The sequence below is a fragment of the Bombyx mori genome, chromosome 19 (genome assembly GCF_030269925.1).
Source record: "Bombyx mori chromosome 19, ASM3026992v2".
In the NCBI taxonomy this organism is placed as follows: domain Eukaryota; kingdom Metazoa; phylum Arthropoda; class Insecta; order Lepidoptera; family Bombycidae; genus Bombyx; species Bombyx mori.
Window position 1 is genome coordinate 9731748 of NC_085125.1, and position 22814 is coordinate 9754561.

The 22814-nt window shown below is 37.0% G+C and overlaps 1 protein-coding gene across 5 annotated transcripts in view; it reads left to right on the plus strand.

Annotated features, from left to right (window-relative positions):
- Positions 1-22814, plus strand: part of LOC101737140 (protein dead ringer) — a 170946-nt gene that overhangs the window by 107858 nt on the left and 40274 nt on the right. For 4 of the 5 annotated variants that reach the window (XM_021350717.3, XM_012694794.4, XM_012694795.4 and 1 more), the window contains one exon: positions 6985-7057. In XM_021350717.3, the coding sequence (XP_021206392.1) occupies positions 6985-7057 (73 nt within the window). The remainder of the gene's footprint in view (positions 1-6984; positions 7058-22814) is intronic. The other variant, XM_012694792.4, reaches the window with a different exon arrangement.

Genomic DNA, 22814 nt, shown 5'->3' on the forward strand with positions numbered 1-22814 from the left:
GGTGTTTAAGCATAATATAATATAATTAACACTTCGATTGCACACACTCAGATTTGTGATGTAGTATCAATGGGTTCCGTTAACCACTTAATACCATGTAGATCGTGACTACAAACAAAAAGTTCAAATGATAATCAAATCAAATTGTAAAGGGTAAATAGTGATTACGGGCTGAGATTCGACTGATAGGACTGTTGATATTTTCTTAAAAAATAAACGAAAAAAAATGCCTTAGACGACTCTAAGACACGACATTGTCTATATGTCTACAAGATGTCCACTCATTTGTATTTCAGTGTTTACATATTTATGTTTGTGCATAGTGACGTAATCGAAAAAGCATACTCATCGAATGAGCCTGAGTTCTGTGACATTAATAGTACTTTGAAGAAAATGCTTCAAGGTTGAGACTATTTTTTTTATTTAAATAGAAAACAATATGATTAAATCATATTTATTAATAATTTTTTTTAAAACATTTTGCCTAAATCCCAAAATTTTAAAGCTATGAAGTTCTATTCATTATATGCGTAATTTGTTTTCCTTGTGTAAACGAGATCAAACCATTAAATATCCCTTATATTTAATCGTATTTATTAATAAGATGGACCGTTTGGTCCAGCGTTTGACTTTTAATGGCAGTTACAAGAACACATCAACTGTAGGGTGACCAAACGTTTATGATCATTACATTTACATTTAATTCAAAATTTAAAGATTACAAAATTCATATTATTAAATATCATTTAGAGGCATAAATAAATACACAAAAATAAATGAAAGCAGTATGCATGTATATCGAAACGTGGTCGATGGTATGTTTTGAGCTCCATAGTGAGAAATTACATCACAATCGCGCTCTATTATGAGGAACTTCTTCAACCAAGATCTCGCTCCAGCTGGCTTCGACGGATTTTTAAGTTGTTGATTAAGTTTTCTTTGACTATGGGAACAACTGTGCTAATTCAACATGACCAAAGGCGGGTATCTGGTGATCCAGGCCTTACTAAATATTTAGAGAAAGTACGTTAAAATATGAATAAAACTGCTATTGGCGGCACGCCATGGATCCGATTGTGAAGCATTAAGTTGTGAGTGTTATATAATTTTCAAATTAATAGCAATTATTCCCATAGACACAGCGCACTGAGTTTTTCGCCGGATCTTCTCAGTGGGTCGCGTTTCTGATCCGGTGGTAATTTCTGCGAAGCACTTCTCTTGCTAGGGCCAGTGTTTAGCAACTCCTCCGGTTTGAGCCCCGAGAGCTCACCCACACGCTAGAGTAGCGCTGATATAGTTATTCAAGGCATAGGGAAGAAAAAAAAAACCAATTATTTTTAGAAGTCAGTCTGATGGTGTTATTACAAAAAAGTTTTTCTTTGATCGACATTTGTTTCCTAGTAAATAATGTATATGCGTATAGCAACGAGACTGTCGACGATTTGCTACCAGAAGTTTCTTGGTTACTTTGGTCACATTGCTCGGCGGCCACCGACCAGACCAGACAACCTTGAAAGATTGACTGTGGTGGACAAGGTAGAAGGGAAAAGACCCGCCGGCCGGCCACCAATCCGTTGGTCAGATCAGATAATTGCGCTCACTGGACTATCTGTTGTGAACGCCCTGAGAGAAGACGAAAACCGAAGCAAATGGAAGCTAATGGTACAGAGAGCCACGAATGGCTTTCAGGGACATGATCTTCAGCAATGAAGTATTCGACTAAGAAAAAGAAATAACGTATCTAATACCAGAAATATTTCCTATTATGAAATTGGTAGCCCTATAACTGCATCAATCTTCGCGAGCGTCAGTGTCGGTTCGGTCGCGCCCCTTGCGATTAATCACAGGGGCGAAGCGTTTTCGATTAGCGTCGTGAACTAAGAAAATAAAAAAATAAAAAAACTTGTTCCAATTACGTACCGACCGGTACGGATCATTTGTTTAGGACGCGACACGGCTGTTGAAGGGTTAAACGTTACGCGTGCGGATTGACGATGTACCAATGCTCTGTCTCAAGCTCTTGCTGTTTCATTTTGGGCATTGCTTAAAACGTTCAACGGTTTCATTTCCGCAAGCACACTTAGTCTTCTTCTTGTTCTTCCTAGCGTTTTCTCGGTCTAGTGCCAGAGTCGGCTTTCTTAAACTTCTTAGTTTGCCGGGTCTCCGGTATCCTTCTGGGTGAGGTTGTTCTCCGCCACGTCATACGTATATTAGTACCGTTACGAGTGCGGATTGACGATGTACCAATGCTCTGTCTCAAGCTCTTACTCTTTTATTTTGGGCATTATTTAAAATGTTCAACGGTTTCATTTCCGCAATCACACTTAGTCTTCTTCTTGTTCTTCCTAGCGCTTTCTCGGTCTAGTGCCAGAGTCGGTTTTCTTAAGGTCCTTAGTTTGCCCGGTCTCCGGTATCTTTCTGGGTGAGGTTGTTCTCCGCCATGTCATACATACCTATATATCAGTACCTTCACGAAATGTTTGATATTTATGCACAATACGTTCGTTCCCATGCGTTTATGACCAATGAACTATCCCGGTATGTTGAGAGAAGGAACTTACAGAAACTTGCTTCCCGTCCTGTTATCTGAATTCGTTCGCTATCTTCACAACACCCACGGGAACGAAGCAGTTTTGCATTCTAGACCATCATAATACTTTTCATTTTTCACAAGCAAGTATATGGCAAAGGCATGGGATCACGTACAGCAAAGGTATCGGAAATCGCATGGCACGAAGACCACGGAATTCCTAACAACATAACATTTAAAACATTGCCAATGGTTTTTGCTAATGTATTTGCACGCTATACAAGATATTTGCTAGCACACATGGCCACGGTGTTGATGGCCTCACTCAATTTGAACTCCATAAATCTACAGGCGTCTACAGCGTTTGCTTTATTTATCAAATAAATAGTGTCCGTTTCCGTCGATTACGTTTCGCGGTGATGTCATGAATAATAAATAGTCGGGAGACGTCTTAGAATCGACGCAAGCATCGTCACTAAGGTGATTAGCTAAAGGAACGGTAAAAGTTTCACAATGCTAAAGAGACACACACCGTTATTCATGATTCGCAAACCGTGACCCGAATGTACGTGAACCGGAAACAGGAAACGTCAAATGGAGTTCTGTTGTCGCCCAGTCCAGTTCTTAACGCTAAGTGCCCCGATGTAATTGTACAATGCAAACAGAATGTTTGATCGTACGTAGCGCCGTGCCTTTCCCGTGGTTTGTTTAAAATGGTCGTGTGACGTTCTTACCAGAAAATCATTCGGCTCAAGATGATTTTTATGTATTTTATAAAATATTAAAGGGTTATTCATCAATTTATCTGACGTAAGTAAATAGTTTACTGGTAGTAGGACCTCTTGAGAGTCCGCACGGGTAGGTACCACCACTCCGCCTATTTCTGCCGTGAAGCAGTAATGCGTTTCGGTTTGAAGGGTGGAGCAGCCGTTTTAACTATACTGAGACCTTAGAACTTATATTTCAAGGTGGGTGGCGCATTTACGTTGTAGATATCTATGGGCTCTAGTAACCACTTAGCACCAAGTGGGCTGTAAGCTCGTCCACCAATCTAAGCAATAAATAAAAAATAAAAAAATACAATAAAATTTTTTAGCTGTCTTTCGAGCAAGTCAAATTTGTTTTTAAATCAACTTAATGTGTGGCCCTTGTTCTTAGACTTGTCAGGTCGACGGGCCATTTATGTTTATGTAACGGGAAATGCTATTTGATTTTAGACCTTACACGCATCGAACTTCTCCACAAATATTGTAGATAAATAATTTGTGACCAAATAATTAACTATTTATTTAGGAGTGAAACACTTAAGAATCTATTACGTTAAATTTAAATAATATTACACATAAATGTAATATCATTGAGGAAAGTTTAATTTTGAAGCCATTAACGGACAAGTAATATCTAACTGTATTGATAACGAAATAAACAAACGCTGCCAATAAATATGATGTAAGAATAATATTTGGCATGGCTCACGCCGCGACTAGATTCAGCCAATAGGGCATCAAATGTCGAGTTTGAACGTAATATGGCTTTTACGCGATGCATTTAAATGACGGAAATCAGCATAATTATTGGCAACGACACGCCTTACGCAGCGGGAGTTACGTACAAGCGAATAACGACCTTATTAACATCGTTTTTTTTTTATCTTCTTCCTGTGCACTATCGTTTGAACAATTATTTTGTGACAATCTATAAACATCGCTTGTGGCGGTTTTAGTAAACGTGAAATAGTTTATTATTATTATTCCTTTTCCATTTATATTACTTTTTCCAGACTACATTTACATTTCAACCTTTAGCTCAATTGACGTTTAATCATTATTATTACTGGTTTATTACTTATTGTACTGGTGGTAGGACCTCTTGTGAGTCCGCACCACCACTCTGCCTATTTCTGCCGTCAAGCAGTAATGCATTTCGGTTTGAAGGGTGGTTTGGTTTTTTGTAAATATTAGATTTTTTTAAATATTACAAGATGTATTGTAACGTAACATTTATTGTAATATTGAAATGCCCGGAGCGAGCAACTCATTCCCACTTTGTGCAATCTTCTAGATAATCAAACTAATAAGATAATAACTTTTATCGAAGTTTTTTTTTTTTTTTTATTGCTTAGGTGGGTGGACGACCTCACAGCCCACCTGGTGTTAAGTGATTACTGGAGCCCATAGACATCTACAACTTAAATGCGCCACCCACCTCGAGATATAAGTGTTCTAAGGTCTCAGTATAGTTACAACGGCTACCCCGCCCTTCGAACCGAAACGCATTACTGCTTCACGGCGGAAATAGGCGGGGTGGTGGTACCTACCCGTGTGGACTCACAAGAGGTCCTACCACCAGTATTTACTTACGTCAGATAAATTGATGGATAACCCTTCAATATAAATTGCTAGTTAGAATGTTAAATTTTGTTTTATAAAATACATAAAAATCATCTTGAACCGAATGATTTTCTGGTAAGAACGTCACACGACCACTACCTACCCGTGCGGACTCCGAAGAGGTCCTACCACCAGTGATTACGCAAATTATAATTTTGCGGGTTTGATTTTTATTACACGATGTTATTACTTCACCGTGGAAGTCAATCGTGAGCATTTTTTGAGTACGTATTTCATTAGAAAAATGGTATCCGCCTGCGGGATTCGAACACCGGTGCATCGCTACATACGAATGCACTGGACGTCTTATCCTTTAGGCCACGACGACTTCAAAACGACGACTTAACTAAGCGACATTATTCTACAAGTACAGGACGTAATACATTATTAATGAACAAATTAATATTCAGTAGTATTGTGTGCAACCGTGCGTAAGACGGTGACCACGTGCGCCCGCATACGAAGAAAACAATGAAACTGCATTACTTCAAGTTAATTTAAAATTTCAACTCTCAAATAATGTTGTCTATATGCGACAAAGGTAACATTTAAAATATATATTTTTTATTGCATAGTTGGGAGGACAAGCCCACGGCCCACCTGGTGTTAAGTGGTTACCGGAGCCAATAGACATCTACAACGTAATGCCGCCACCCACCTTGAGATATAAGTTCTAAGGTCTCAGTATAGTTACAACGGCTGCTCCGCCCTTCAAACCTAAACACATTACTGCGTCACGGCATAAATAGGCAAGATGGTGGTACCTATGCATACGGCCTCACAAGATGTCCTACCACTACTAGAGGTTGAAATACCATATTGATTGTATCTTTAAAACCGAAACGCATGACTGCTTTTTAGCAGAAAAAGCCACCACGAAGCAGTATTGACTTGTGGAGTTTTGAAATTATATTACTAGACACGATATTAAGTTCCCTTTTGTGCAATCAAATCTTAGATAAATATTATAAAGAGGAAAGATTTGTTTGTTTGTTTGTTTCGAATAGGCTCCGAAACTACTGGACCGATTTGAAAAATTCTTTTTCCATTAGAAGCCGACATTGTCCCTGATGAACATAGGCTACTTTTTTTAAAAAAAAAATATTTTATTTTTTTGGTTTCATGTGTGTTTTAATGTTTCCGAAGCGAAGCGAGGGCGGGTCGCTAGTCTTAGATAAATATATTCTTTGCACTAATGCGGCGTCTAAATTAGCAGTAAAATTAAATGTGTTTTTTTTTACTACCATCAAGAATGACTACAAAATATATTGTAGGTATTGGCTGGCAATTACTGGCTTATTGGTCATAAATCCTTTAAGTACTAAAAAAAAAGTTCTTATGTTTGCGTTTTGTTTTACCAACGGAGCGGAATAAAGCTTATAAATTACTAGCTTTTGCCCGCGACTTCGTCCGCGTGGAATAGTTACTTTGGCATGACGCTAAATTTTACCCGCCTATTCATTTACGTAAAAAGTGAAAATATTTTTGAATAATAGAATGTTAAAGAGTTATAAGACGTAGAGTTATAAGTATTAAGACGCCCCCTGGCTAGATGGTGCGATGACCTCCGCACGGTGGCCGGCAAGAAGTGGATGAGGAGAGCCGCAGACCGGGCTCAGTGGTGTAGATTGGGAGAGGCCTATGTCCAGCAGTGGACGACTGTGGGCTGTTGATGATGATGATGATGATAATGAAAGAGTTATTTAAGGTACCAAAGTCACGCTTTTTAACCGACTTCAAAAGAGACTCATACATTAGAGATTCACAGATACAGAGAAGACTCTTATGCATTACTTTAGCGAAACTTTAACCGTTTCCGCAGCGCACGCAGTGGAAGCTCTCAAAAGGGATTAAAACCCCGATTTTGAAACATTCTTTATTGGTGCTCCGCTTGCATTGGGCTTAGCGTGATGTTATATAGCCTATAGCCTTCCTCGATAAATGGGCTATCTAACACTGAATTTTTCAAATCAGAGCAGTAGCTCCTGAGATTAACGCGTTCAAACAAACAAACTCTTCAGCTTATATTCATTTATCATTAATTGTTTTATTCTGTTGTTGCAGCTTTACGAGATCAGCGATGATCCGCAGCGGAAGGAATTCTTGGACGATCTGTTTTCGTTCATGCAGAAACGTGGTGAGTGTGTTTCATGAAATACTTTTTATTAGACGACGATACAGAGCCCGTATCTGAACAAAAATATGTTTCTTTGTCTATGGTTCTGTAAAACTATTTTTAGCGTTCTCTGTAAATTAGCCGAGGGTTTTTTGTGAAAAAAAAAAAGGTTTTACATTATTGACACTACTCAGTTACCTCTGAATACCAGGTGGGCTGTGAGCTCGTCCAATCATCTAAGCAATAAAGAAAAACAAAAAAAAAAAACAACCAAATTCCAAGTTAAGCTAACTGTATAGGCTTACAGCAATATAGAAAACCCATCAGTAAATATAGCTTTACTGTCGCTATTAGAGCTATTAATGTCTATCGACGAAAGGTGAATGGCAATGCTAATAGGGACCAGATCCCCTCAAGATCTGTTGTCATCTACTGTTTATTAAAGGCTCGTTGATGCAAATTTGAGCATCTAAACTTTCATTTTCTAGACTGCGTTTGATTAATCCCATGTACCAATTGATATTCGTCGTAATTTATCACGAGTCTAAATGCTTCATTCACGATCGTCGATCGAAGTGATAGGACCCCCCAGTTAGGTTAGACCCCTAATTTGAATAAAGGAGAGCCGTTCAAAGAGTTCTTGTTCGCCGGCTATCGATACAAATCGGATGTGGGGTTATATCATTCATTCGATGTATAAACGATTTTATATTGTGGATCGCTCGATAAGATCTCGGATGATGAACGAGCCGGACCACGCCGGTAGAACTATGAGCTATTAATGAATAGATTTATTGTGAACCGATTCTGATAACGTGGGATTATCCTGCTACTTGCCTGAGCGATTGGTCTAGCGGTCTGTTGTAGCAATGACGCAATTGTGGCACATTAAAAAAAAAAGATGGGTGGTGTCGTGGGTCACCGGATAGGAACGGAGTTCCTTATTATAAAAATATTAATTTTAAGTTCTATTCGAAGTATAAAGAAAATAAAACTGGAGGTTTCGCAACAACCCACGGTCATTTGGTAATGTGCGAACTTATTGTGGTACACTTCCTTCACGGTTGCTTGCGTAAGAGTTGCACAAACGAACGCTCTTAGATGTGTGCTCTTAGATGTCTTGTAGTGGTCAATGAATGATAAAAAATATGTTATTTTTTGTACGTTATTACAAAATTAAGTCGTACACTGTGGGCATTACTTATAAAAATCTTACGTTACGGACGTTTTTTCCCGGTCACGGTACCCCTCCGCATCGTCCCATAAGGAATTTCGTTCCAAAAAACCTTTTATATTGTCAAATAAAATCTATCAATCAAATATCGGGTAAAAATTCTTTAATTTTAATTAACAGTTGCCGAAGCCGAATAATAATAATAATAATAGCCGTTGCCTTTGTCCAGCAGTGGGCAGATAAAGGCTGATGATGATGATGATGAAGCCGAATAAGGAACATTATTACTACTTAAAATTGGTCTTATAAATATTATCGATAAATTATAGTTATTTTAAAATTACAGTCTATAAGTTCGAGTCTTTAATATATCGTTTTTTTATGAATATAACACACTTCCTTCGCTGATTCCGTCGGTTTTTACAACTACAGTCGCGACAGCTACAAATATCTTTGTTTTAGTAAACGCACAAGCGTTGCACATAGATTTGTCATATAAAAATCGTTTTAATGACTCTAATTACTAATTGTTTCTAAAGCTTAACGTCCGTGTATCACGCGATGTAATTACGCTCTTATTAATTTACGCTATAGAAGCGTTACATATGAAACGACTGTGGGAATTCGCTAGTTGATCTCCATACGCTATAATCATTATTCTTTAAATATCATAATAGAAATAATTAAGCCTGAGATCGTTCAATCGCTGCGGGCTTCATCGTGCGCGGGCGCATGATTGATAACTCGACTGCCATCTCGCTTTAGCTTACCTATTCTAGTATACTCCATCTCGGTCTCTCATTAATTGATCCACCTTGTAAATGGCGCCGTTGTCGTTAGATAGATATCGAATCGTGTTCGTCAAATCGATAGTTATTGTTTGTAGGGGCGTCGGCGTTATCGATTTTAATCGAATTAGTGATAAATAAATTTAGTGTTTATTTTCGTGGGTTTGATTTTATTTTACTATTTTCAACTATTTTCTACAATATTTCAAGTAAGATGGTCACCAAAATAACTTGTTACATATTACAAAAACAGACTTTAAAATATTTCACAAGTCAATGACCTTGTTAAGTTTAGATAGATCGCGTAAATAATTTTAGTCCGGGTACTACCTAATTAGAACTAAAATGCATGTGAGATCGGCCTTCTACAACTACAAACCTTGATCAAAAGTATTATCGTCACCTCATTATCTAGCTCTCATTCTAGCTCTTTGACTTTGATTACAGAATAATGTAGTTCCGGTTTCTACAACCCATAGACACAGCCCACTGAGTTTCTGGCTGGATCTTCTCTGTGGGTCGCGTTATCCGGTGGTAGATTCTGCGAAGCACTGTTCTTGTTAGGGCCAGTGTTAGCAACACCTTCGGTGTGAGCCCCGAGAGCTCACCTACACGCTAGAGTAACGCTGATATAGCCTCTCAAGGCTAGGAGGAAAAAAAACGGATTTTTCCGGATCCGGTGGTAGATTCAGCGACGGACTTTTTTTATTGCTTAGATGGATGGACTAGCTCACAGCCCACCTGGTGTTATGTGGTTTTGGAGCTCATAGATATCTACAACGTAAATGCGCCACTCACCTTGAGATATAAGTTCTAAGATATCAAGAATAGTTACAGCTGCTGCAACACTCTTCAAACGCAGTATGCTTCACGGCAGAAATAGGCAGTGGTACCTACCCACGCGGACTCACAAGAAGTCCTACCACCAGTTAACAGGTTAAATAAAAAAGTTTCTGCAGCCAAGCATTTATGCGTTACTCTTTAGAAGATACGATAGCTGATATTCCGTTAGAATTCTTCGTGTTGTCAGTCTCGTCTAAATTTGTCCAAATGCACTGTACCGATTCGAATCGAAACCGTTCTCGTTCCTAGTGGAGCAGTTAACTAAAAGTTGAAATCGTTAGAATTAATTGATTCGACCCCGTCTTAATATCTCGTACGTCGGTCATCAGAACATCGTATTAATAATGTTTTATCATTTATTATTAAGGCCGTGAGTAATGAAAGTTTGTCGGATACGCCCCTCAAGTCCCGCACTCTGTCTTCGTCTGGATACAAGGAAATAAATTAAATACGTTGGTTCTAAACTTTTTATTGACCTCGGATGATCGGTATTTAAAAGTGACAAAACGTTTAATAAGCTCTTTATATTCAATTGTACATACGCTATTGATAGTTAAATTGTTTATATATTTTTTTTAATTGCTTAAATGGGCAAATGATTTCAGGTATGTGTTATAATAGACTTCAAAACGTACCCCCACATTGAGAGGTGAGGTGTCTCAATTGTATTGTATTATGGTTCGCGGTGATTCCCAAGACTCCTTACTACAAATAATTTTCTGATTGTAACGCGTACCTGGGGTAGTAAAGACATTAGTTTCCCTAAATCTGACGTTTCAGATTAACTGGATTCAGGAGTTAGTCGATTTTTACTTAGTTAAATGCTTTAGTCTAAATAGGAAATAGAAAGGAAACTGAACATCTTGAGATAGTTTCCGAAGAGTCAATTTTATTTGAATTAAAAAAAAAGAAAGGTTTCCCAAAGTTCAAACCAAAAGGATTCGTGCATGGTGGGAAGTGGACGGTGGTAGGTATAGACTCTGTCAGGATGGACAAACACAATTTAAGGACGATTAAATTCAGAAGTGTCTTTCACCTGTCCATTCTTATTAACTACATATTATTATTTATGTTTGGTGAATTTATGAATTTTGATTAAGGGGGCTATCACCTAATAAGTACTATTCATAAATTATCTAGAGGGCAACTGAAGTACATCAAGTGTATTGCATGTAACGTAAGCCGCTTTTTTTAAAGTTTTATTTTGTAGGCAAATTCTTGTAGACAATTTTATACCTTAATCCGTAATTACTTTTTAATCTAAAATTCCGAATATAGGAATCAAAGATTTAACCGATTAGCCGTGTAAGAGTGCAGTGTGATGATGTTACCGCGTGATCGCCTCGTTAGCAACTGATTGATCGGCCATCGGCCTGTTAACACGTACAGGATGTTGTTTTTTTTAATAGATATTTTTCTTTTGCTATTTGTTTTTGGAACGAAGTTCATTATCGCGCGTTGTGAAAGGGGGCTAGACGGAAAAAATTCTTACGAAAACTTGTCACGACACTTTTTAGATCCGTCATTCTGACCAATCAACGTGTAGGCGCTTATCGCGTGACATTGCTCGTATCCGATTGGTCCGCGTAATGAGTACAGTTTCTCGAGATAGCGTTTCAACAATAGTAATTTAGTTCATAGTATTGTTTTTTTCTTCTTCATAATGCCGTAATTTATTATTATAACTTAAAAAAAAAATTACAATTCCTTCACTAATTAATCGAAAGGAACTTCGTTCCATCCGGGTGTCCCTTGACACCTCTGAAGTTTTTTATAATAAAATTGTTCATCGTTTTCCATGGAAACACATGTGTTTGTTTGATAGGTTGTATATTTGCTAGTTTCAGAGCAATAACTATCGTGTTGATGTTTCCGTGTTGACTTTCCCAGCTTACATCTCTTTACAATAACCGGAGCCAGATTTGTTACAATTACTATTTATTGTGTTCCATCTTCTTGATTTTATTCTCTCGGTATTGCCAGTTTCGATAACATAATATTTTAAAAAACAATGCGAATGTATGTTATAGAAATCAGGTTACTACTAATGAAAAACATCACCATGTACATCTCATCTATTGTTTCACTTCTTAATAGCGACTGCGGTATAACTAATAACATCTCATTCGGATTCATTTCCCGTGATTAATTATCTGTTTAATCGATATAAGATGTTGTGCCAACAGCCTTCTCGGGTTTCTATCAATAACTTAATAAACAAATCTCAGACCTACGCTCTAGTATTAACGACTAAATTCCCTTGCAATCAAACCGATGATAGATTACGTTAAAGAGTTGATCTATCAAACTTTTTTTCGTCTCATTGAAGATAGCCTTTGTTGGGGTTTTATTTGGTGTCTTAAACAGGCTCGTGTTTAATTCGATTTCGTTTCGGAGTTCATTTGTTTTTGTCTGTTTAGCTTTTAGTTGCGCGTTAATCTAAAATTGATTGATTGGCTGCGACTCCGTGGCCGGAGGCGAGGAGTCCTATCGTAAACGAGAAACGTTTGTGGATTTTAATCGATGAATAAAAAATGCAATTTTCTTTTTTGTTTTCGATGATTAGAAACGTTTAATGATGGGTGTGGATATCGTGATTCTAGAGACGTAATATGGTAAAATTACATCTATATATACCCCTACGTATAACTTCTAGATACCTTTATATATTCCAACTAATAAATGGTTGAATTTTTAATTTTTTTATTGTTTAGGTAGGTGGACAAGCTCACGGCGTACCTAGTGTTAAGTGGTTACTGGAGTCCATAGACATCTACAACGTAAATGCCGCCACCCACCTTGAGATATAAGTTCTAAGGTTTCAGTATAGTTACCCAACCCTTCAAACCGAAACGCATTACTGCTTCACGGCAGAAATAGGCAGGGTGGTGGTACCTACTCGTGCGGAATTACAAGAGGTCCTTATGCTATAAAAAAATTTAAAAAAACGTGTGGCACTCGGGAACTGCCGCGGTAAAGCTATTGCATAGCATTTTCGATCAACTTATGCAATTATAATTAGACAATGATAATTTAATATTAAAACAATAATGAAACAAGGCCACGCTATATAAAACATTAATAAAAGCAAAACATTCACTGTCCCCTTCACACTCATAAGCTAGACCGCGCGAGAGAGAGATGGGCAGACTTTTCATGATGCGCATGCAGTGTGACGTCACGCCACGCGCTTATTCACAAACACTACACAAGCGCAACGTGTGAATCTGTTGACACATGGTAGGCGGAGTGAGGGGTATAAGGTTTTTTTCGTTACGAAATTTCATGATTCGGTCGCCGCGCTCAAGGCCCGCGATAAAAGCTATGCAATAGCTTAAAAAGATAATCTAATGCTAAGATACAACATAATATATTTATTTTCCATTCCACTTTATTTTCATTCATTTTTAAATATTTGTGGGTCAATTATAAAACTTAATTGATTTATTAGGGGTGCATTATGCATTCGCGATCCGTCACGAATTCGTAAAATTCAATAAAACATGAACCGAACAATTTTAGTGACGCGTAACTTTAAATAAAACTAAAGATTGATGGTGTGAAATACGTACGATCGACTTGGGGCGAAGATTGATGAGCTTCGTGAACGAGTAGATCTGCGGTTGTCACTCTAGATCTGCTTGTAATTTCATTAAAATGTTTCAACGTGAAAATACGCATTAAGCTTTTCATTTGTCATTCTCGACTACAGTGGACTGCACTATCTATTATTATTTTTTTGGATGAAAAGACGTAAAGTCACCAATTTTGTTGTGAATAATCGGTCATATCAGATTTTCGATCAACAGAACCCCATAGAATACGTCATAGGTACATTAAGACTCTTAGGATTACTCGTATAACGAACTACATCGAGCTGAGCATGCGCTTTCTATGACACATTGTTAATATTTTACTTCTAAATACAAAAACATTTGATAATCGATTTAAATACATTAAATCAAGGTTATGGGAATGTACATATCTGTGAAAATAACATTCAAATCGATCTATCCATTAGCTGTTTTCGTTAAGGTCTACATGCGACTTTGCCATTTTACAGATAAACTGGATAATATATTTTTTATTTCCTACCTATGCTGATAGCATTGAGAGGCTATATCAGCGTAACCCTAGCGTGTAGGTGAGCTCTCAGGGCTCAAACCGGAGGTGTTGCTAACACTGGCCCTAGCAAGAGCAGTGCTTCGCAGAATCTACCACCGGATCGGAAACGCGACCCACTGAGAAAATCCGGCGAGAAACTCAGTGGGCTGTGTATATGGAGTAAAATTTCATGACACAGGCTTGCTTCCTAAGAGCTCTGTTTAACTATTAATTCATTCTTTAAGCACGTGCAAGATTGTGAACTATTTCATGGTCATCTTCTACTAATAAGAGGGCCGCTTGTCGACCCGGATCACTGCGAGACGAGACGAAGCAGATTGACGTTGTGCGTAGGCTATTTATTCTTCGGTCTAATGTAGGAATATTAACCGCAGACATATATTAAGTAACTATTGATCCTATTAAGTTGAAAATTTTCTATTTTTGCCGGCACCTCAGGTACCATCACAATGCACAGTAAGTTTCACTGGAGTAATATCAACAATTGTTTAGTATATTTAATACATCATGTGTGTTTAGTGGTCACCGTAGCACATTGATATTATTATTAAAATACCGTCACCCGCTTTGAAAAATGAGGTCTATGTCTCAATTGTATATCGGATGTCCCGCCTGCAAGCCGAAACGCTTTGCTGATCTGATGCAGAAATAAGCAAGAAAAAATTGTAACAATAATATTTAGCGATTGATAAAACACGCGCTTACACACACACACACACACACGCACACACGGGGTGTGTCCTTTCGTATCCTTGCGAAGCACTCACAATGCTTCTAGACATCCCATAGATCGCCATAGGTCGATCCAGACTGTTGAATATGAAAATTCATTTGTTTAATATTTGTTAAAACATCTTTTATTTTTAAGTCTCGCAATTTACTTATTATCCAATCTGTATAGTTAGTTTTAAGTAATATTCCTACTAAACCTTTGGAACTAATTTCATTGTTATTTGAACAAAACTTTATAGTCGTACCTACATTACGTACTTTATCTAACGATATTATACAAATAAATGGGAAATATTACTAATAAAAGGGAATACCGAACCGATAGCTAACAGAGCTATCTTGTTCACTGATAACGGTTAATTAATGTGTGAATGCGGCAAATATCATTTGTGTCCGGTTTAATTGAACCTAAGCGGAATAGTACCGCTGTAGATTACCTATTTAAACTTCAACCTGAGAAACTGACATTAGAGTGAAAACGTCAGCTTATGTTGACTTTGACAAGTAAGAACTGTCATCCGATAATTTTATTTCTGATCGCAAAATTGCACCAAAAACGCTAATTTTTATTAAGAGTTTTGCTCAAACGAAATGTTTTTAATGATCATTGATTAATTCCGCGCGTATTTGTAACATATTTGGTAAAGATGTGAATGTTGATTTTCTTTTTTAATAGCCTCATCTAAAGTGCGAACTACATCTGTACGGAGTTTCAAGTGAATCGGATAAGCAGTTCGCAAACGTATAGGCAATAAATACATAAAACCTTTTTCTTTGTTACTGAAAATGAAAATTGCTTTGTTGATTAAAATTGGAAACATAGCATTACTAATTTGAAAATAAACGAAACGGCCTTCCGAATTAATGTTAAAACGCTTTTACGTTTTTTTTTCAAACGCTACTACATTTTTAAGCGTATTCTGAAACGGGAACGTTTTAATTAAAGATAAACGTTTTTTTTTCTCTTCTTAATATATTTCCACGAATACCATCCGAGATTATGATCGATTATTTCGGTCGTTTTCAGCGTGTCGTGAAAAATTCTAGTCGCCGTCTTGGTGACGCGGCGGATCAAACGCGTGTCGGCAGCTGTTTGATTATTGTACAAATAAAAATAGTATTTATCAAACTAGGGACGGGCAACGCGTCGTTTCGGAATTATCGATTTTTGAATCTTTTTTTATTTTTATTTTATACTCGGATGCAATTTCAATGTGCTCATAACAAAAATTATGAGAATTAGTTTTCACTAATTTCCACCGCTTAATCAAAGTAACCATTTAATTGAGCGATTAAATCGAGCCTAAAAATCGAAGACCAGTCAGGCTTTGTTGTGACAATCGCGAAATAGTTGTTTGACACTATACCAGAAACCTTATCCGAAATAGTATTCTTTTAACTGCTGTACAATATTTCGGACATAATCGAAAAAAACGGTATGCTAACGTAAGGAATAAACGCACATAAATATTACTACTGTAAATATATATAAGATTAATTTTCATCGTAAAACATTTGATACAGGTATTTCACATAGTTATTTTCTGTTAGCAGTGAGCGTTTCTCCTTTGAAATCTCGACGCTAGTTTCGATTATAATCTGAGCTGAAGCTAAGATTAATATATCAAAGTCGCCACCGCAAGCGTAACGCTTTTATAAGCTTGTACTCGGTCTACAAGAATTATGTGAGTAGCGTTCAAAACATTAAAATGAGGTAGACTATTTCAATATTTATTTATAAAAAAATAAGAAAGCATAATTTTAAGAAGATTGTTGATCCATAACGTTCGCTTTGTTTACAAATACATAATTTTTATACATAATTTATAGTATAGTTTAATTCTTAGCAGTCTAGTCTATTCATTACGTATTATAATCATGTTTGATATTTCTAAATAAAAAAAAAACTAAGAACATAGTTTTTTTGCTCTTTTCTTTCACTATCTATTCGCTGGTAGCCTAAGGAATACGTCCAAATACGTCCGGACAGGCAGTTGAGCTCACGGACTCAACCTAAGAGAATTTGCTAACACTAGCCCCAGCACATCGGATCGGAACCGCGACCCACTGAGAAGATCCGGCGAGAAACTCAGTGGGCATGTCCAATATTCAACGAATGCCCCTATGTCCTATAGTTCCTCCTCACAAAAAAAAAAAAAAAAATGTCCTATAGTTGAAAGTTGTACGGAGAATCTATTGCCTCTCTTTTAAAATTTTGACACAATTCCTAATCATGAACGCTTCACTCATCTCATCCTAGGCATTACGTGTACTATTCAAATTTGATAACACTGCTGCCAACATTTACGATCCTATTAATAATATTACGTCGTCAATAAAAACTTTTCTCTTATGAATTATTTTATTAGTGATAGTATGTGACTTGTTTTGATCTAGTGAATTTAATTTAATTGCCCGTTACTTTAATATTCTATTAATTGTCGTGATGCGTTTAAAGTTGTTTGTTTTAAAAGTTGTATATTGATTAAAATTATGTATGATAAAATATGGCGTCTCAAATTGTGTCCTCCTTATCCACGAATAGCTAGCACGTTAGCTGCTCCCCTGATTACGCAGGAGCCAGTCACCGTCGACGCTTTAGACACGTCCTTACGGATCAGGCTTAGGGACCCTGGTAACCGTACTCGTCGAATTCGACAAAGAGAACGACGTGCAACCTACAGCTCGCTGACATTCTCGCCGGATCTTCTCAGCGGGTCGCGATTCCAATCCGGTAGTAGATTCATTCGCGAAGCAGCTGCTCTTGAGTTGTTAGGTCTCCTTCGGAGACGCTCGGGTACCTGTTAGCAAATCTCACCCCTCTTGGCTGACCCTTTGCTCGCCCGCCTGTCCTGGTGAAACTGGAAAGGCCTCCGGGCCACCAGTAATCCTTCAATACCAAAAAAAAAAACGATAGCTGTCTTTAAAATATTACCTTTTATTTAGTTTTTTTTGAATACTTAATTATTCTCTATTAAGAAATTATGTTCATCAGACTTAAGAGCGATAAGAGAGATTTTGGCATAAACATCTAAACATCTACATTACAGTTGTAAAATTAATTAAGTAAACAAACTAACTCTGTTATCAACAAATTAAACAGGTTTTTTTTAATTTGACGTGATAATTATTTTAACGATTGAATCTTAATAATTTGTTAACGATTATCATTATTGTTTCTTTTGTCTTTTAATTAGTTAGCTTTGTGGCAGCCTTTTTTTTTAAATGAGTCCATTGTAGATATTAATTAATCGATTCATGTCAGTATGTTTGTATGTATTAAAGTTTATCTATGATTTTTTTTTGTGATTCGAGTTCTTCCACTAATCGAAGTTCGATCTAGTGTAAGTGACACTTCAAGATGTAATTATATACTTATGTAATATTTGCTTCCTTTGTTTTATTGCAGACATTTTTCTTGTATTTATTGACCATTAATTCAACTATTTCTAAATTTAAGTTTTTTATTTTTTATTGCTTAGATGGATGGACGAGCTCACAGCCCACCTGGTGTTAAGTGGTTACTGGAGCCCATAGACATCTATAACGTAAATGCGCCACCCACCTCGAGATATAAGTTCTAAGATCTCAGTATAGTTACAACGGCTACCCCACCCTTCGAACCGAAACGCATTACTGCTTCACGGCGGAAATAGGCGGGGTGGTGGTACCTACCCGTGCGTACTCCCAAGAGGTCCTACCACCAGTGAAAAGTCATAAGAATTGAAAATCTAAACAGACTTTTCACGTTTCTCAGGAATAAAAAAAAACTAACCTAGATTGAAGTTTACATAAAGCTATCAAAGGCATAGTGAATTGCGACAAATTAACCAACCAAAGAAAAGTACGTATTCATCTCTGTCATTTTAATGTTGGTTGTGAATCACAATGACAAACACAGGTTTCCTGTGTTATGCAAGTGCGATGGCACACATCATCAAACCGATGTTGTGGGGCCGGACGTCTGTGTCGCCTCACCGTCTGTGGGTGGCTGTTATTTCAACCTTACAAATTAGTTATTGCGAATTTTTAGAATTCTGTGGAATTTTACGTTATTTTATTTATAATAGACGCATTACCTTGACTATGTTGAAACTTTTTACAGCGCGGTAATTCGCGTTCCTGTTTGAGGGGGGAATCAGTATTCCGTTTTTTTTTGCATCCTATAAGCGCTTAGCATCGGTTATAGTGTGATCTTATTCCACGACTGTATTTATGTTTTTGAGGGTTATTAAGGATGTATATACATATATATTATTATTAAACTACCTATGTAGGTATATGTTTATTGTCATCACCGTAATTCTTTGTTTGTGTGTCATATTCGTAGTAATTGGCTTCAGGCCGCTGGGAATTACATACTCGATCCTGTAGATCGAATGGTAAATAGTCGACGTCGCCCAAAACCGCATCATTACGGATCCTCCCGATCCATTAATTGTGTTTTTAGGTACCACAAGCACCGGTCACCGGCCTCGTCGAACCCGTCGCTTGCGACGAAGGGCTCGACTAGCGAATTAACCCATAGACATAGCCCACTGAGTTTCTCGCCGGATCATCTCAGTGGGTCGCGTTTGCGATCCGGTGGTAGATTCTGCGAAGCACTGCACTTGCTAGGGCCAGTGTTAGGAACACTTCCGGTTTGAGCCCCGTCAGCTCACCTACATGTTAGGGTGAAGCTGAAATAGCCTCTCAAGGCTACCAGCAGAGGTAAGAAAAAAATATGGCTAAAACAGTGCAGAAACCAATTCCTACTTACATATATTATTCGATCATAACACACGCATTGTCAAAGCACAATACGAATTTTCTTGTTCGGTCACAGTGTGCCTAATTCGAACCAAATATAAACCTCGTTCAAAGCGTATATTGTATTCGATACAGCGCGCGTGTTTAATCGATTATGTTTAGGTATCGATCTCGTGTTTCATCGATTTTAATTGATGTTTTCTTAATGTATGTTATAATCGTGAACGTGACAAATTCTTTGTAGGTATATATAGGAGACATTTTCGTTATTGCTTTATTTCTGTATTATATTATAATTTGTTTGTGTTTATTTTGTTGACTCACTGACCGACCCAGGCGGCGGGGCAATGCAAAGTCGCCGTCGCCCAAAGTATGTTTTTTTTTTTCTTTTTTCTTTTTTTTAATGCCCTTTTTTTAATGTGGTATGCTTCTTGTGAGCTACTGGTGGTAGGACCTCTTGTGAGTCCGCACGGGTAGGTACCACCACCCCGCCTCTTTCTGTCGTGAAGCAGTTAAATGCGTTTCGGTTTGAAGGGTGGGGCAGCCGTTGTAACTATACTGAGACCTTAGAACTTATATCTCATGGACTTCAACAATTCTAGGGACAGAGCCAGGATGCTGCCTACCGTTAAGTAGTCTCCATAAGCCTCGTTTGAAGAAGGACGTGTCATAGCGCTCAGGAAACACCGTGAAGGGGAGCTCATTCCAAAAGCTGGAATGTCGGAAATAGAGTCGGCGCTTTTAAGCTCTTCAAACACGAGTCGCTGTCGAACGAAGAGTTCGACGATAGACACACCCCACTGAATTTCTCGCCCCATCTTCTCAGTGGGTCGCGATTCCGATGCCATGGTAGATTCTATAAAGCACTGCTCTTGCTAGGATTAGTGTTAACAAATTCTCTCACATTGAGCTCCTGAGCTCACTTACCCGCCCGCGCATAGCTGGAATAGCCTCTTAAGCTGCCAGCGAATAGGTAGGGAAAAGGATAGTTCACGTCGTATATTGCGTGGTCATATACAATTAAGTTCATCTGCCAATTAAACAACTATATAATTTTCCAGCCTATAAATTTTATAGTAAACTAGCGGACCCGACAGACGTTATCCTGCATACACAACATGAATGAGATGGATGAATGAATGGATTCACAAAAATTCATTCAATTCAGTCGTTTAGTTTCAGTATACCTAGATAAATAACCTAGATACCGATTGCAGCGCCATCTGACGGGCTGATTTGTAAATCTTAACCCAGGGCGCCACCCAAACGCATACAAAAAAAATCATTCAAATCGGTCCAGCCGTTTAGGGGTTCAGTGACATACACATGTACAGAATAGGATCATATATGTATATAAAGATAAGTAATTTATTGGAAAAAGAAACTGAAAATGGATGACGTAATTTTTGAAAAATCTTGTTCGTTTTATCCCATATTAATTGAATATTCACATCGTTTTCTAATTTCGCAATCAATCAGATTACTATATTTATATATAATCATTTCTTTAGCTGGTGCTGATAGCAACAGTCAAGGGTATTGGACGACACACAGGGTGTTAATATTTTAATATCGATTTGCTTTCCGGTGATTAGGCGTTATTTATTTTCGTAGTACTCTGGTTGAATTATAAAAAATAGAAAATTTTCAAAATAAATAATTCATTTAACTTCTCTTGTTTAACCCAAATATTAAATTATTTTTACCTGAAACCTATTTTGATTTTAATGGTTGACGAAAAGAGGCAATGGACAAAGGAGTTGCCGTCTTACCAATTTTGTTTCCTTCATTAAAACTAAAAAGTTACGTATTCTTTTTTCATGCTTGTCAACCGTAGTTTTTGTTTAGTATCAATTGACGATTGTCATTTATAAAATTTAGATATATATATACATAGTAATATGTGTATATATTTTTCTTTTATAATATACTAGCGGCCCACTCCGGCTCCGCTCGGGACTTTAACAAAAATTTCAATGATATTCGACGTTGTTTTATTTTTTTAAATAAAATAACACTTATTGTGGCATACCTATAATAGTTAGACTTATGCTTTTGCGGCTCACGCGATGTAAAGAATATTTTAGGTAATTTTTTTACACTTTGGATTACATTATTGGAGTCTTAGTCAGGATCCCTAATTTTTTTCAAAAAGGATAATAACCTACGTTACTCTGGAATGGTGTAGCTTCCAAACAGTGGAAGAATTTTTCAAATCGGCTCAGTAGTTTCGGAGCCTATTCAATACAAACAAACAAACAAATCTTTTCTCTTTATAATATTAGTACAGAAAACTGAAAATGTTATAATTAAAACGAATCTAATTCTTGGCATGTAAATAAATAATTATAGTTCAATTTCGATCATTGAGTGAACACATATAATAAAACAGTTCAGATCTTCAATTGAAATAAAACAATAAAAATACAAACAGAATTGTTTCTGAGAAGGCTTTGGCGATAAAACATATAGCGGTGAGTGTGACCACATTATGTTTTTGAAGCTGCTAAGTAACAATGTACCTTCAATGTTTTGGGTTCCTGATATTAACTAGAAATAAGTGTATAGGTTCATTTCATTTTTACAACATTATTGGATTCTACCGTCCTGCATTGAAATATATTTATAGTTTGTCGTTCTTTGTGCTTATTTGAGCATTGCGCATTAAACACCCGGACTGACTGTGGTACGTAAACCGTCTGAAATTAGTACATAGATAAATCATCTTGCGTTGATGTTGGGATCTGAAAATGGAACATTAGCTCTTTTTTGTCTCAAACAAGCGCAACCTTTTCAAGTTAATTCATATTCATTTACTCCTGGTGCCTAGTATTATTATCTTAAACTTAGTCGAAAGCTTAATTAAAATAATCTTTTTAAATACTTTTATGTTCAATCTTTGGTCAGTATCACGTCAGTTTTACCAGAAAGTTTTGAAATTAAAAGAGACAAATAAATATTACTTCGATCTTCACACTCTTATTACATATTTAAAATAGCTTTTTAGATGTTTAAACAACAATATTCTCTTCGTAAAACTAATAAAAGAATTCCAAGTAGCGTCAAGCGACAAATGACTTCAGAAATTAAGTAACATTGAGACAACGTATCTATCAGGATTTTATTATTACATATTAAGGGTTTTTTGTACGCATCATTACAGTTGAAGGAGCCCTAATCCGTCGGCCGTCGTCTTCTACAAGCCTATTGTTGCCTGTCCATCCGCATCAAATAAGCTCGTAAATCATATTTCTCGTAAATTCGATACCGAATACAATGAAAGATCTGTTCTTATAAGAATTTTACTATAATTCAGTACGGGCCGTGAGTATTTTACACTTAAATTATGTTGATGGCCTGGATTATT